This window comes from Scyliorhinus torazame, chromosome 6 (genome assembly GCF_047496885.1).
Source record: "Scyliorhinus torazame isolate Kashiwa2021f chromosome 6, sScyTor2.1, whole genome shotgun sequence".
Classification (NCBI taxonomy): Eukaryota; Metazoa; Chordata; class Chondrichthyes; order Carcharhiniformes; family Scyliorhinidae; genus Scyliorhinus; species Scyliorhinus torazame.
Genome location: NC_092712.1, coordinates 181,417,190 through 181,434,295, shown reverse-complemented (window position 1 = coordinate 181,434,295; position 17,106 = coordinate 181,417,190). Strand labels below are relative to the sequence as shown.

At 43.1% G+C, this 17,106-nt stretch overlaps 1 protein-coding gene across 3 annotated transcripts in view; it reads left to right on the top strand.

Annotated features, from left to right (window-relative positions):
- The window catches only part of dgkb (diacylglycerol kinase, beta), a 1,346,936-nt gene that overhangs the window by 1,085,087 nt on the left and 244,743 nt on the right, over positions 1–17,106 (top strand). For all 3 annotated transcript variants that reach the window (XM_072509150.1, XM_072509148.1, XM_072509149.1), the window contains one exon: positions 16,250–16,340. In XM_072509150.1, the coding sequence (XP_072365251.1) occupies positions 16,250–16,340 (91 nt within the window). The remainder of the gene's footprint in view (positions 1–16,249; positions 16,341–17,106) is intronic.

The window sequence follows — 17,106 nt, the reverse complement described above, 5'->3', positions numbered from 1 at the left end:
AAAATATAAATACAATGTTTTTGAACTAAATAGCAATCATGTGAAGGTGATACAGATTCAGACTAGTCAAAGGCAAATTTATGACTGATATGAGTGATCAATGCATGAAATAGACTTCTGGATAAAACAGTGGAGTGGAACCCTGGAAACATGGAATAAATAATTCGATTCTGCAGTGGGAGGAATTCGGGTCACAATGGATGGATGATTTGTGATGGACCAAAGGAGTTTCCTTCTCCATATACCTCAAATGAAACAACCTGTCCATATCTGTGTGGAAACCTTATTCAGGGCAAATGCAGAAATGATTTTGTTTAACTTATTAACAGTGTTGGAATAGAAAATCTACATTACACGAAAGCACCAAGCTTCAAAAGCTGCATCATGGCATACTGAGAGAAAATGTAAATAATCTGGAATCTGTTCTAAAACTTGATTTATTCTGTTTTGTTGTAAGTAATTTTATCTTTTGGTGATAATGTAAAGGGGATGCGATCAGACACCCTGTTGTACACCCAAGCTGATTTTGGAGTGAGGTATATAATGGTTGGCTGATGTTATCTCCATTGTGTTCATAACCTTACCATGCAGAGAATATTCACCCCCAAAATCTGCTCAGTAACAGACATCTTGGAAAAGTTTAATATTTGCTCATCATACATTGGCACGGTTTCGCCGATGTGTTTTCAGATAAATCTTTTTGCAAATTACTTTAATACGTGAGAGCTCAGAAGGTTCAACCAGCAGTTCATTGAATCTGTTGATTGTAAGATATTTGCTATGAAACAGCTGGTTCGTGAAATCAAACAAAAATAAATTAATTTCTCTGACAGCAGTAATTGTGCAATGCTCCAGATATGGCTCAGGAGCCAATGAAGCCTGTAATATACATAAGTAACTGGAAGATGATTTGGTGCCAATAACTACGCCATCATGTCCTGGACTTAACAGGGTGCCCCAGTGTTCTGTCAGCCAGATCCATCAGAAACAAGCTCTGATGGCCCAATGACAGTAATTAGTGCAGGGTTAATGGGACATGGAAGATCAGATTTTTCTTTTCAGCTGGAGTGAGGTGAACTTGTGCCAACTGCTATATATTTGTTTTAACTTCCTACAGCTTGATCCAGACTTTCCTCTTGGAAATCATAATTCATTATTGGAAAAAATTAAAATGGTCTTCACCCCTTTGCCAAGCCTTTAAAGCCTTGTGTTTTCAAACTGAAATGAAGTTCCTCTATTTTCTATATTTGATTAACAGAAAAGGACTGCAAATAGACACATTTTGAATAAAGGTTGATTGTCAAAGTGATAACATCCCTTTCACTAGCCTATTCAATGCAGTGATGTAATAATAGCTTATAATGTGAATTATGTGTCACTTATTTAGCATGGGATGGGGGGGGGGAGTTTCGTGCCTCCTTTCTCCACTCTAGTGTATTTGAAAGTGATGGACTGGGCTGTGTTCACGACTCTCTGTAGCTTCTTAAGGTGTTGGGCCGAGCAGTTGCCATACCAGGCTGTGATGCAGCCAGATAGGATGCTTTCTATGGTGCATATGTAAAAATTTGTAAGAGTCAATGTGGACATGCCGAGTTTCCTGAGCACGTACAGGCGCTATTGTGCTTTCTTGGTCGCAGCGTCAATGTGGGTGGACCAGGACTGATTGTTGGTGATGTGCACACCTAGGAAATTGAAGTTGGCTGGGAGGGTGAGCTATGAGGAGGATGCAGAGATCCTCCAGTGTGATTTGGACAAGATGAGTGAGTGGGCAAATGAATGGTAGTTGCAATAAATTTGGATAAATGAGAGGTTATCCACTTTGGTAGCAAACACATGAAGGCAGACTATTATCTGAATGTCCATAAATTAGGAGAGGAGAACATGCAATGAGACCTGTGTGCCCTCGTACACCAGTCACTGAAGGTAAGCATGCAGATGCAGCAGGTGGTAAAGAAGGCAAATGGTATGCTGGCCTTCAGTGCGAGAGGATTCAAGTACAGAAGCAGGGATATCTTGCTGCAATGAGGCCACGCCTGGAATATTGTGTGCAGCTTTGGTCTCCTTAGGAAGGATGTTCTAGCTACAGAGGGAGTGCAGCGAAGGTTTACCAGACTGATTCCTGGGATGGCAGTACTGACGTACGAGGAGAGATTGAATCGGTTAGGATTGCATTCGCTTGAGTTCAGAAGAATGAAGGGGAATCTCATAGAAACCTATAAAATTCTAACAGGACTGAACAGGACTGGACAAGGGTAGATGCAGGAAGGATGTTCCCGACGGTGGTCACAATCTGAGGATACATGGTAGACCACTTAGGACAGAGATGAGGAGAAATTTCTTCACCCAAAGAGTGGTGAGCGTGTGGAATTCGCTAACACAGAAAGCAGTTGAGTCCAAAACATTGTATGGTTTCAAAAATCAGTTAGATGTAGCACTTAGGGTGAAGGAGATCAAAAAATATGGGGGAAAGCGGGATTAGGCTGTTTAGTTGAATGATCAACCTTGATCATAATGAATTGCGGAGCAGGCTTGAGGGCCAAATGGCCTCCTGCTTTTATTTTTTTCTCTGTTTCTAAACAAAGAACTCTGTTGAAGCTGTATGAACAGATAGTAATGTGTTTTCCTAACATAGATCAGATAGATTGCCAGACAACCCAGTCCAGCAGACTGTCGGCTGCATACTCCGGACCACACCGCCTGCTGGTGGCAGAATTCTCTACTCCCGCCACTTGTCAATGGGATTTCCTGTTGATGACACTTCACGCCATGAGAAACCGGCAGGCGAGGTGCGTTGCCACTGGGAACAGAGAATCCCGACAGCCAGCGAATTCCGGCCTGGTTTTTATTATTTTTCACTAACAGCTTCCGCCTAGTTTTCTCCCTCTGTTCAAAGAACAGGGGGCGGGATTTCCATGCAACGATGCCAGAATCACGAAGCAGAATTGGGCGGAGAATCGCACGTCCGCCGAAAACTGAGGCCAGCACCAGACATTCACGGTGCTCGTACAGGTAAACAGCATTGGCGTTTCATTAATGGGCCCGCCAGAACTCCCGTGATGCTCTACCTCCGCAGGGAACAATTACCGACAGCAAGGCTCTCTTGTGGTATTTAAAATCAGGAAACTGGCGCTGTGGCTGCCGAGGGAGAGAGCGGAGGTAGGAAATGTCCCCAAAGGCACTGCCGACCCTGCCGCTGGCTGGGGCGGGAGGTTCTGCCAAGGCTGGGGGGGGGTGTTGCGGGGTGACCAGGAGATGGGCCATGGGGTTGGGTTGCCCCCCCCGGGTCCGGGGTGTCCAGGCATGGACCTTCATTGCTGTGGCGTGCAAGGCAGTCATTTTGCTGCGCCCTCCACTGATCGCCCACCGTGGCACATGGTTGCACAGACACCGGCCGAATATGTGCCCCCACCTCACCATACCCCCCACCCACAACTGGGCGCCAACTTGGCGGAAGGGCATCATGTGGCCCACCCAAGGGGGACACTCACAGTGACTCCTACGGCTGGAATGGGTAACGCCAGCTACCGGTACCCTTCCAGCAGGGACAGATGGTTCTAGGCACCGACAGGGCCAGGGGTGCGGTGTGGAGGGCAGAGTGCCTGGGGGAATGACTGGGGGTGGGTATGGAATGGGAGAAGAGGGAATGGGAGGGGAACATGATGGGTCCCTTTTGTCATTGAGTTCCTGGGGGTCTCCCTATTGCATGGGTCCCTGGTGGGGACTCCCTATTACAGGATCATTTCTGCTTTGTCAGTGGACTTGAACTACAGTCACTGGAACATTCTTAATCTGTGAACAGTAAAGAAAATTACCATGACTAGGTGGCATTTGATCAGCTGGTAAAGGTAAGCATGATAATGCTTCCGCATTAGCATGATTTTTGGACCGACGGTATTTGATTTCGTAAGAATGTGCCGACAGGATTAACGACCATTCTTGGAGCCAACAAAGGGATACCTTTGTGTGGCCCAAAAATAGCCGTTAGGGGCCTGCGATCCATCAGCAATGTGAAGTGACGACCATACAGGTATTGGTGGAATTTGATACACCGAATATGACACTCAGTGTTTCCTTATCCAACTGAGCATCGTTAGATTCTGCACTTGTTGATGTGCAAGACGCAAATGCTCTTGGTCTTTCTTCCTCTGATGTTGGTATATGGGACACCACCCCTCCAAAACTGTATGGTGAAGCATCACAGGCAAGTTGTAATGCTAATTTTGGGTTGAAATGTACCAACACTTCTAACTTTTTCAGTGCTTCCTTTGCAGATTGATATGCTTTTTCACATTCTGGTGTCCATTGCCATGCTTGTTTTGCACACCACAACTTATGTAAGGGTTTCAATAGGGTTGCAAAATTCTGGACGGATTTTCCATTGTAGTTGATTAACCCTATGAATGGCCTAAGTTGAGTGACATTCGTTGGCCTTGGAGCCTCCATGATGGCTTCCAGTGTTTTCGGTACTTTCTGCATACCCTGACTGTCAATTTCATATTGTGCAAATGCCTGGAAGAAATCACACTTATCTTTCCTGACACCCAAGCCCATGCATTTGAAGTTGTTTCAGCATAGCTTCCAAGTGTTCTGGCTCATTTGTGCCAGTGGCCAATATAAAATCCAGGTAACACTCTACCCCCAGTAAGCCATGAGCATATGGTTCACTGAGCATTGAAATAAAGCCGGTGCTGACGTTATTCAGAAGGCAATCTCTTGTACCGGAATAGGCCTTTGTGAGTGATGATGGTGAGCAGGTGTTGAGATTTAGCTGCCACAGGTAGGCCTGCGATAGGTCGAACTTGCAGAACATCTGTTCTCCAGCTAGGCCTGCAAACAGGTCTTCAATCAATAGTAATGGGTATTGATCTGCACTTGGTACCTTAGGATTGATTGTTGTCTTAAAATCGCCACAGATACGAAGTGTCGAATCCTGTTTCATTACAGGTAAAATAGGGGTTGCGCAATCACTAGTAATGACGGGTTCGAAGATTCCTGTTTCCACAAGTCCACTTCAACCTTCAGATGTATTACATAGGGCACAGCTCTAGCCTTGAGACATATTGGCTGCCAATTTTCCTTAATCTTCAGGGATACTAGTATACCTTTCATGGATTCCAGTGTGCCTTCAAAAATACTGTTGCATTTTTCCATTGTGGTTTGCAAGTCTGACTTTGAATTAATTAAGTTGTTGCGTCAGTTCAATTTAATCCTTTCAAGCCGAGTGTAGCCAAAAAGAGCTGGAAAACCTCCTTGCACCACATGGAGTGTTAACTCTATGGTTTGTCCGCTTAGCTCAACCTTGGCTGTGATCTAACTTCTCATGGTACTGTCTCTTCAGCATAGATCCTCAAGATCACATCCGTTAGTTTTAAAGTCAGGTGGTTAAGATCCTTTTCATAGATAGTCTCAAGAATTAGGGACATGGAAGCCCCCATATCGACCCCCATTTTAATAGGCTGTCCATTCAATCGGTGGTATGGTGACACAGTGGTTAGTGCTGCTGCCTCACAGTGCCAGGGACCTGGGTTCAATTCCAACTTTGGGTGATTGTGTGGAATTTTCACTTTCTCCCCATGTTTGCGTGGGTTTCCTTTGGGTGCTCTGGTTTCCTCCCACAGTCCAAAAGTGCGGGTTAGGTGGATTGATCATGATAAATTGCCTCTTAGTGTCCAATGATGTCTAGGTTAGGTGGGGTTAATGAGATGGGGTGGGGAAGTGAGCCGAGATGGTGTGCTCTTTCAGAGGGTCGGTGCAGACTCAATGGCCCGAATGGCTCCTGCACTGTAGAAATTCTATGGTTCAGCTTTGGCACTACCTAAAAACGGTGTAACTTACCCTGGACTGATAGCATATTCAAATTTAATTCTCCATCAGAATTAATTGTTTTATATTTGTTGTGGTTGTGACTCTTCTCTTCCACATTATAAATGTTCTTAGTTGAATTTGGTTTGTTTCTTCCTTTAAATGAACTCTTGCTGTATTGCCAGTTCTGCCACAATTTTTACATTGGCTGTCCTTGCTCCAGCAATTAACCAGTGAATGCCTCATTCTTGTAATGCGATGACATGCCTGTTGCTGGGTAGACTTCTTCTGACCAACAGCCAGTTTATTGATCCTTGCGCTTGCTCCAAGTTCAGTAGCCTACTTTGCTGCGAGCTCCATTAAAACAGCAATGTCTAATGCAGTCTTCAGACTTCGATTTGGTTCTGTTAATAACCTTCTTTGAATGGCCCAATTTTTCAAACCACACATGAAAAAATCTCTAATTATGCCATTGAACAAATTGTCAAATTCACAACACTGTACGTGACTTGAGGAATGCAATGAACTGCGCAATATTTTCACCTTCTAACTTATTCCTTTGATGGAAATGAAACCTCTCCTCAATAATCAAGGGCTTTGGTGAATAATGATCTTCTAATATTTTCACCAGTTCTTGATGTGTCTTATCTCCAGGGCTCTCTGGCTGAGCTAAGCTTCTTAGCAAATTAAAAGTTTTGCTTCCGATTGTCCTTAAGAATACAGGGACCTTACTCTCTTCCAATATTTTGTTGGCCTGAATATAATAATGGCACCTCTCTGAATATGACTTCCGGTTCTGAGTCCTCATCAAAAAAGCCCATCTTCTCAAAATTTCCCATCATTTTTCACTGAATTGGAATGCTCACAGTTTCACTTAATTCAGTGGATTAGTTAATTCAAGATTGATTACCAATTCGTAACAGCTTTAACTTGTAACAACTTTAACTTGGAACTGCTTGAACTTTCATCCAAGTTATGATAATCTTTTGTTCTCTGCCGCGCTCTTCCTCTGTGTCTTACTGTACTGCATGTGGCGAACCCCGCAGATTGACTCCTTGGATTGCAGGTTTAAAATTGGTACGGGCCCTTTGTTTGACTTTTTCCCCAAAACCTTACCAGTTGCGAAATCAATGATTTCTGACCTATTAATCAGTTGATTTTTTTAAAATATATTTGTATTGGTGTTATGACATTTCATAGCATACATTACATAACAAGACAAAATCAAAACATCTATCAACAAGAATTTACAGCAACTGTATTTTTAGCTATTTTACATAGTCTCAATATGTGGAGCTTGTCATACAGGATGTGTTATCTACAGTCATAAGGTAATCGAGCAAGATACGGACAAAGGTAATTTACAAAGAAAATGTGTCTGAGCCCTTGCTGTGTCAGACCGTGGCCCATGATGTGCCCACTTGATCACGTGTGGCCGGTAGCTGGCTGTGCTTCCCGGAGAGGGAGCTTTTATATAGTTGTGGTCCCTGTTTGGGTGCCCCCGGACATTGGCCATTACTATTGTGTAGCCTATCCCTTGCCCTGGTTGACTCCTGGCACTTAGCCATGCATGGGGGGGAGGGGGTGTGTGCTCTTTATTTTGCTGTCCTGTGTCCCTTGCAGTTCTCTCCTCTTCTACCTGCTCTGCGTTTCCCTTTGGTGCTTTTATCTGGGGGGGATGTCCCTTGCGGAGGAAGTTTTTGAATTGGTTATATCTTAGTGTGTTCCCTTTCTGGAGCTCTAACTTGTCTGTTTGCTATTTAGGGTCACTACTCTGTCTTCTGTGTGCATGTCTCAAACCATCAGAGTCCCTTTGTCCTGTCTCCACCTTTTGAAAGAGGCATCCATTGTCGCAGGGGTAAACTTGCTGGAGGTTTGGGAGGGCCAGGCCTGCCATGTTTCTCTTTCTTTGGAGGACCTTTTTCCTAATCCTCGGGCTCTTTCCCCAACCCTCCACACAAACGCCATGTTGAATTTATCGACTGCGGTGAGAAAGGCCTTGGGGATTAAGATCGGGAGGGATCTGAACAGGAAAAGGAACCTGGGACAGCACGTTCATCTTGATTGTCTGCACTCTCCCCGCCAGGGAGACCGGGAGAGGGTCCCACCTTTGCAAGTCCCTTTTAACTTCCTCCACAGACTCATGAGGTTCCATTAGTGGATCTGTTATGGGCGAGGCGTTTTCAGAAACCCAAAATGTATCATGGAGTTCAACCAACCTCTCCCTTTAATGGATTTGTTGCTTTTCTGAGCACGCGGCTTTTCCCCTAGGTGTGGGATTACAATTATGGACATGTGGGTTTTTAAACACAAAACACTGTTTATTCCATGAACTCAACTTAACATCTTAAATAAACATTGGATCTCTTAACACCCCTTACTTCAAAGATAACTCAGAAAATGTTGCAACCGTAAATAACTCCTCAAAATATTCCTTCAAACTTCCAAGAGACTTAACACCTTTAAACAAAATCACATCAGGTTAAAGGCTTCACTATTACAAGTTTAAATCACCCAAATGATCCAGAGATAGTCTTTCATTGCAGAGATCCAGCTCACTGCAAAACACAGACACACACCAGCTCTTTTCAAAACTGAAACTAAAAACCTGCAAAACTAAACTGCAAAATGGCTGACCTGACCTCAGCCCCACCCACTCTCTGACATCACTGTTTTCTTAAAGGTACATTGCTTAAACATCCATGTCTTAAAGGCACCCTCACATGACAGATCCGTGTCCTGTCATGGGCTATTTGGATTCCCAGGTTGGAATTTGGTCTGGACCAGTTTGAACGGCATTCTTCCCAGTTCTGTTTCTTCCCCCCTGCAGGTTCACAGGGAAGTTTTCACTCTTACTCTGGTGAAGTTTGTAACCTGAGAACGGTCCAAATTCCTTCTGGTGCTTCATTATTCCTTCCATGCAGGCCAGAGGTTTTGAGATGTAGAGGAGCAGGTCATCTGCATGGAATGAGACTCTCTGCTCTCTGTTTCCCCTCCTGATCCCTCTCCACCCCTTTGCTGCTCTGAGGGCGATTGCCCATGGCTCAATCTTGAGGGCAACCAGTAGCGGGGACAGCAAGCATCCCTACCTCATGCCTCTGTGCAGCCAAAGTATCCAGAGCTGGTGGTATTTGTCTGCACGCTCGCCATGGGTGTTAATCAGTTGGTTGGTTGATCTGTTGACGATGTTCCACTCCAATGATTTTTTTGAAAAATAAATTTTATTTTCTTTCTCATCCATCCCTCGTCAGCAGGATTACAGAAGTATGTGGGTTTGATGCAAAATTAGCAGAGGTTTATTGAATAGATCTTCACTGTGCAAGGTTTGGCACTAGACTCCCTAAAAGCACACAAAGTAGCCGATCATGTCATATAAGACACGTGACTCAGTGCTTCAAGAGGCATTGCACACAACTACAATAACTCACATATATAGCAAAAATGCAGCAACCAATTTGAGCAATGCTAGGCCCCATAAGCAACAATATAGTTAATGACAAGTCAATATATTTTAGTGCTGGTGGGTAAGGAGTTGAGCAGGATATCAGAAGAATGCCTATCTCAATTCTTCAAAACATGCCCATGCGATTTTTTCATGTCCTCTTCAACAGATAAATGGGGCTCAGTTTAACACTTTCTCAGTGTCAGCTCAGTGTATGTGCTCAGGTTCTATGTTGAATTTTGAACTCGCAATATTCTGATGCTGAAGTGACAGTGTTACAAACTGAGCTTAGTTGACAGGTAGACAAGAGGAAAGTAAGAATGGTTATGACATTTACTGGTACTGTGATCTCTTGTATAAAACCTATGACCACATTTGTGAAAAGAACTTCCATCAATTCAACATTTCCTCAGTACTGCATTTTTGTAAGGGCCCCGAAGAATCCAGCACGAGTTTTAAGGATACAAAATAATAACATTTATTTACTATAACAATATATACATAACAGTAGCAGTAACTTCCCTTGCTACCTTCTCCTTCCTCCTGGTTCCTGGACTGGCCAGCTTATTTATAGTAGGAGTTTCTCCGCCCCCCTCATTGGGGAAGTTCATACTCCCATAGGATTGTGGGATAGTCATTAGTCCCCAGCCAATCGTCAGTAGGCAGGTTATAACATGCATTGAAGTCTTAGTTGAAATATGTATTTTAAGTGCAACTTAAACCTTCAACCTGTTGGACCGGGGCGGGGGTGCTGCTCCAGGGCAAGCTACCTCTCATTCAATCTTCACTATTCTTTCTTATCCTTTAACCATTTGAATACTGAAAAGCTTTCATTTAGTTTCAGAGCAGGAAACATGTTAATCAGGTACATTTTAAATATGTTGAGGGGATGTTATTCTTTTGAGTGCAGTTCTAGCAATTTGCTTCCATGCAGCCCTATCCATCCCAGCTCTGGCTCATTTACGTGGGTTTCAGTTTGTTTCATTTATACGATGGGCTCATGAAAGGATTCCCACAACAAGAAAAAGCTTTCCAATGTGAAGGCAGAGAGAGGATTCAGCAGTGGGGACAATATTGCAGCACAGAAGAGGCGGTGAGGAAACTTGGCACAAGTGCTCGAACGTCATAAAGACTCCTAGCGAAGGCCTTGGACTAGATTAAAGTCCTCAACAGGTCACTGGGCTGATGGATTGACAATAAGCCACGATAGGAAATTATAGGAGCAAAGGGGGTTTCAAGTCAAATTCCTCATGATGGCCCTAGGAAGCGGCAAAAATTGGAGTGGGAAAAAGGAAAACCTGCTGGATACCAGGGACATCTCTGCTGCTACTTTCATGCAATGGACAGGGAAGAAACAACCAGTTGCAATGTTATCAGAGGGAGAGGATGGAAAATCCCAGTTAAAGTGATGAAGTAAAGTTCGGACTCACTACCTGAATTTTGTGACATTCTTCACCACATCTCAATGGAGTTTGGACAGGATGAAAAAGGTTAATCCGCCCCCCCCCCTCATAAGTAGAAAAAGACAACAAAGAACAGCAAGAACAAAACATTGAATGCTAAAAAATTAGTGCAATCTAATTTAAGATGAACTCAAATCTTTGGATAAACACATTCTTATTGCCATCTGTTTCTAGGGATGCATAATTTACACTGAGGAAAAGCAGGACTAATTCCATTCTTGAATGTATGAGGTATGGTGGTATATATTACTGCAGAGGTCTGGATGAATAATCCAGAGAATTTGAGATCAAATCTCACTCGGGGATTTTAATATTTGAATTCCATTTAAAAAGTTGGTAACAAGTAAAAACTGTCAGCCAACTGGCTGACCAATTAACTAAACCTGCTTGCTATGTATGTGACTCCAATCCCATTTCAATGTAGTTGACTTCTAAGTAGCCTAATAAACCATCCAGTTGGACCAAAGTGCACAAAAGGTGAAGGCCCACCTTTTTCAGGGCAACTAGGCATTGAATGTCAGCCTTGCTGACATAGTTTATTAAAAATGTGATTTGAATGATTTTGCCCTGAGCAAAAATAGCACAGACTTCTTTTGAAACATATATCATGATGTGTGATGGTTTTCGCTGAACCTTTGCCTTTCACCTGAAGGAGAATTGAACTTGAAATTTCTCAACAAATGTGGGGTGGTTGGTGAGAGGAAGACTTTCGCTGTGTGCCTTTTGCAATAAAATTGGAAATGCAAGTACAAAGAATGATTTCCACACAAAGGATAGAGGAAACCTTTCTCTAATGGCTTCACATAGACATCATGACACATCACTATTATAAAGCTCCCAGTTTGTTATGTATCAGAAATATAAAGAAGCGTTCCGAAGGTCACACCTTTTCAGGTTCTGACTTCATAAATTGTGACTGGCTGCAGGAAGGCAAGGATGGATAATTTATGGTATTTGTGATTTTTAAAAACCAATCTAGAGTTTGGTCATTTATAAGCTTTTGCAGGATTCTGATGACTTAGACTATCTGGGGCTGAAATGTCAGAGATGAAAAGAACATGGTTCTAGTGTTCTGTGGAAACCAATTAGGACTATTTCAATATACCGTGCAAATGAAGTATTTTGTATTCTTTTGTTCTTAATTGTCATTAAATTTGATGGAGATCAGTCAGTGATTCTTGTTTTAACTGTTCAGTTGCTGAATACTTTTGCCACTTAGCAAAATTGTGAAGGTATTCTTATACAGAGCCAAATGAAAGCAGCTTCAAATCTTGTCATCACAGTGGGCCCTGATTTGAGGGAGCGTTGGTGCCAAGAAACATAAATCTTGCATAGCTCTGATTTATATTGTAAGTCTTGTTGAATTGATAACTGCACATTCATCAACTATTCAGTAGCCTAGGAATAACTTATATGGTGCGAATATCAGGTGTCCAAGGATCCAGGCTGTGACAATGCAACTCAGATTGTGCACAAATCTGATGCCAAGGGTCTTTTGGAACAGAAAAACAACTTAGGCAACACTTGATCAGGTCCCCCAATGCAAGCTACTCAAATTGGCATATATTAAGTCGTCTTTTGTGTGCTCATAAACTAGTGATTTTAGCAGACAGCCTAACCTGGAGGTCAGAGAGAGAGGGAGTAAGAAACCTGATTCATTCTAAATAGATGCGCCCAGGGGAGCCGGCCGCGTAGTCGTATTGTCGCTGGACGAGTAATCCAGACATCCAGAGTAATGGGCTGGGGAGTGGGATTTTAAACCCACCTTGGCAGTTGGTGAAATTTGAATTCAATAAGAATCTGGAATTAAACGTTTAATGATGACCCTGAAACTATTGTCAATTGTGGTAAAAAAAAACTCATCTGTTTCGCTGTCCTTACCCGATCTGGCCTACATGTGGCTTCAGACAAACAACAACGTGCTTGACTCTTAACTGCCCACTGAAATGTTGGTTGAAATGAAATGAAAATGAAATGAAAATCGCTTATTGTCACAAGTAGGCTTCAAATGAAGTTACTGTGAAAAGCCCCTAGTCACCACATTCCGGTGCCTGTTTGGGGAGGCTGATACGGGAATTGAACCCGTGCTGCTGACCTGCCTTGGTCTGCTTTAAAAGCCAGCGATTTAGCCCTGGGCTAAACCAGCCCCTACAGTGACTTTCTTGATCTGTGTGATGCAATATTACACTAGGTGTTACCTTTACTCACTAAACAATCAGCAAATTTTGACTTCTTAAATTCTTAATCTTTATTCACAACTTGGTCCTTTGACAATGGGCAGAAAGGAATTTCTAGTTGTGTGGCAATAAAGATTCAAAACTGCAAATCTCAACTGTTAGACACCTAGTACACAATACTAGATTGGATCAATCTCAGTCAAGTTGAAAAAACTGTGACTGACTTCTCCCCTACCGGTATAGTAGAGAGACCCGACGCAGTGCTGTCCCTAAGGTAACCATTGACTGCCTTGCCTTCCTCAACAAGACAATAAACATCCATTAGTGTTAATGGGTACTAACTCCAGCAGCATTATCCTGCCCTTCTAAGGAGCTCTAAATGTGTTTTTGAAACCTGAATTTAGTGGAGGCACTGACATTATTCACCCTTTGGTGTTATTGTAAACCACACTCAGCAATTACGTTAGTATTGATTGACAAAACAGACAAATGCAAAGTCACGAATGCGGTTTAGACATTTCTCTCTATTTTTTAAACCGCTAACTCGGTTCACTCAAATCTATAAGATATCAGTCTTCCACCTGAACTGTTTTAATTTGACTGAATCTTCCCTTTGTAAATCTGACATGCCCCGCAGAGTCCTGTGTAGTGCCCAAAGGTTAAGTAGGATGTTGCCACCCTATAACAATAGACCGATGGCAAGTCTAATCTATAATACAAAGTGCTGACACTATACAATATCAACCACTCAGATGTTCAGCAGTGAGCTAAACTAGGCTGAAAACTCATTATTACTCCCCTAGGGTTACAATGCTCCCAGAGGAACGAAGAAAGCCAAAGGAAATCCATACCTACTGGCTAAACAGTAGCCAGAAGGCTGACTAGAAATATTGATTTTCTTTCTCGGTCATTTAGATTTTAATGGTGGAACAATGCTGAATTGCTGTTTACTTTGCTGCCAGAATTGAGTAAGTATCTAACCCATTTTTTTAACAGGCTTCAGACAGCTGAGGGCAACAAGCAGCATAAATTATTTCCATACCGGCACATGCTATCTGTATGTGGGGCCATATGAACACTTCGGCAGGATCTTAGAAATGAAAACGCTAATATGCGTTTGGTTTCATAGAAAAATAAGCACCTTGAAGCAATTTATGTTGTGAAAAAAGTAAAATAGCATTTACAAAATAAGCGACAGTTAGTGAATTGAAGCATTTATATTGATTTCAGGCAATTCACAAAAGGAGATTCAAAGATAAAGATAAGCGAACAAATATCTGCCTCAACTGAAAATCAACTTCAGTCCAATTGTTCATACAGCAGATGTCAGCAGTATAGCTTCCCACTCACCATTGCTAAGAACATTGGGAGGTTGTGTGGTGCATCTTTGGATATTGAAATGCAGAGTCCCAAACTGACATTTGCAGTTTCAGCACCCATTTCTGGTTTTTGTTTGGTGTATCTTCTTTGCCTCATTCATGAGAGTCCTCACTTGGAGCTACTTTTCAGCACCATAAAGACAGTTTATTACATATAAAGGAATGTAACAGCTTTGATTTCAGTAGTGCTCTGCAAGTGACTGTAAGGATGAAGGGTGCATGAACATTAATGTGTAAGGCACAATTATTGGATACTTTAAGTATTTTAGATATATAAACCCTCTGTGTGTGATTTATAAAATATAATAAGATACCCTTAACCTATATACATGTGTGCACACTCTCAGGTGGTATCTATGGTCTCCTATTGAAGTTGCTATATGCTGAGTTTTCCAGTGCTATGATGTCTTTTGGCCTATTTTGCTGATTGTGCATTTGCAACTGCAATTTCAGGAGGTGAGCCAAGCCTTCTAACACTGCAGTTCCTTCTTTGTGCCCACGCTTGATCCAGTTCTTCAGGAGACTCTGAGCAGTGAGGTGGCAAAGCTGGTGGCAGCTCAGAGGGTCAGTTTTTGCTAATATGTTCCTTGGCACTTGATGCTAGAAGGATGGCAGCTCCATTTCGAAACCAAAAGTGATGTGTTGGGCAGGTTAGTTCGATGTGGACTGCACTTGATGCAGGGAAGTTAGAAACAGACGTCTAACACAGGAGAAGATCCAACACTGTTTTATTCAACTAGATGAACTGCTGTACATATTCAGCTGTGGGTCGACACTACACTGATCTGACTCGTGACCTTGTAGTAGCCTGACCAGACTTACTAGCTACCGCATGGCGTTTGTGCTTGCTAGCTCGTGGACTCTGACTGTCTCAGTAGCTGGGTCCCGAGAGAGCGGGAGACCTAGTGCGCTCTGGCTTTATAGTGGTAGTGTCCTGTCTGGTGATAGGCTGTGCTGTGTTGTATGCTTCCTGGTCACCCTATGTGTCAATCACTGCCTGTCTGTATCTCATTCTATACATGAGTGGATATTATGACATCTCTCCCCTTTTTTTTCTGAGTTACATAAATACAGAGGTATGTATATGTATATATATGCCTGACTATATACAAACGGTGGTTGAACAAACGTATATAAATGGGAAGGCGTCGATACTGCAAATACATGGCAAAATAAGCAATATTTACAAGAGTTAAGTCGATGGATTCAGTCACAAAATTTGCAAAAGTTAAGTCTACAGATTCAGTCTTTATGGCGGGCGACGAACTCTTGTTGATCGCCGCAGAGGTGGATCAGGAGCCGCCTGCACGTGAAGAGGTGGGATCACTGCCATTGCGGTGGTCGTGTGGGTCGGCACAATCACTGGCAGATCGGTGGCCTCGTGGCAGGGTACATCCGGAGGAAGCATGATAGCCGGCGGAGCACTGCATCAGGTGGTGGGCGTGGAACTCTTTGCAATGCCCGTCTGTTGGTTCGATGTGGACTGCACTCGATGCAGGGAAGTTAGAAACAGACGTCTAACACAGGAGAAGATCCAACACTGTTTTGTTCAACTAGATGAACTGCTGTACATATTCAGCTGTGGGTCGACACTATACTGATCTGACTAGTGACCTTGTAGTAGCCTGACCAGACTTACTAGCTACCGCATGGTGTTTGTGCTTGCTAGCTCGTGGACTCTGACTGTCTCAGTAGCTGGGTCCCGAGAGAGTGGGAAACCTAGTGCCCTCTGGCTTTATCGTGGTAGTGTCCTGTCTGGTGATAGGCTGTGCTGTGTTGTATGCTTACTGGTCATCCTATGTGTCAATCACTGCCTGTCTGCATCTCATTATATACATGAGTGGATAGTATGACAAAAAGTACCTTAATGCTCTGAATTGGTTATTGGCCAACTATTGGCCAACTCTTTTTGACCAGTGCTCACTCAAAACATTTCTTCCTAAGGACTAGTTATATGAAGTAATCTTCTGTGCCCATTTCTTTCAGAATGAAGAACAAATTCTGGTATTTTGAATTTGGGACATCTGAAACATTCTCCGCAACCTGCAAGAGATTACATGAATATGTCGAGATCGAGGTAAGGTGAATGGATAACTAGAAAAAGTAGTTCAAGGTCAACTGTCCCTTAACGTTTCCTATTGCCGTTTCTGGTCAAGTACTAGGTAAAAATAGAAATTGCTATTCAATGCATATTATTATCTAGTCGCTCAATACTTTTTAACAGGAAGTTTTAACTCAGAATTCAGGAACATGAAATCAGACTTGGTGGTACCCATTCTTTGGGCATGACAAGTCCAGTGTGGGACTAAGGAACCACTACTTTGTGTGCACACTCTTCTGCTATGCTTCACGCCAGACACTATTTTGGTTGAGGGATTTAATGCACATGCTGCAGCATGCAGCGCAGGTAGATCATGACATCAATCAGTGTGCAACGCTGATTTTATGGCAGCATGGTGGCACAGTGGGTTAGCCCTGCAGCCTCACGGCGCTGAGGTCCCGGGTTCGATCCCGGCTCTGGGTCACTGTCCGTGTGGAGTTTGCATATTAGGATAGATTATCATAGAATTTACAGTGCAGAAGGAGGCCATTCAGCCCATCGAGTCTGCACCGGCTCTTGGAAAGAGCACCCCACCCAAGGTCAACACCTCCACCCTATTCCCATAACCCTATTCGAGAAAAAAAACTCACCTTCCTTGAATTGGAGACTGACCTTCGGGACATATCTTCAGCTTGTCAATAAGAGACATATATGGCTTTGCTGGCAGTACCCATGCTAGAAGGCTTGCTGCTGGCTTAATGCTGGGCCCTGGTGCAGCAAGAAGATGAAGTTGCCTCTGCAG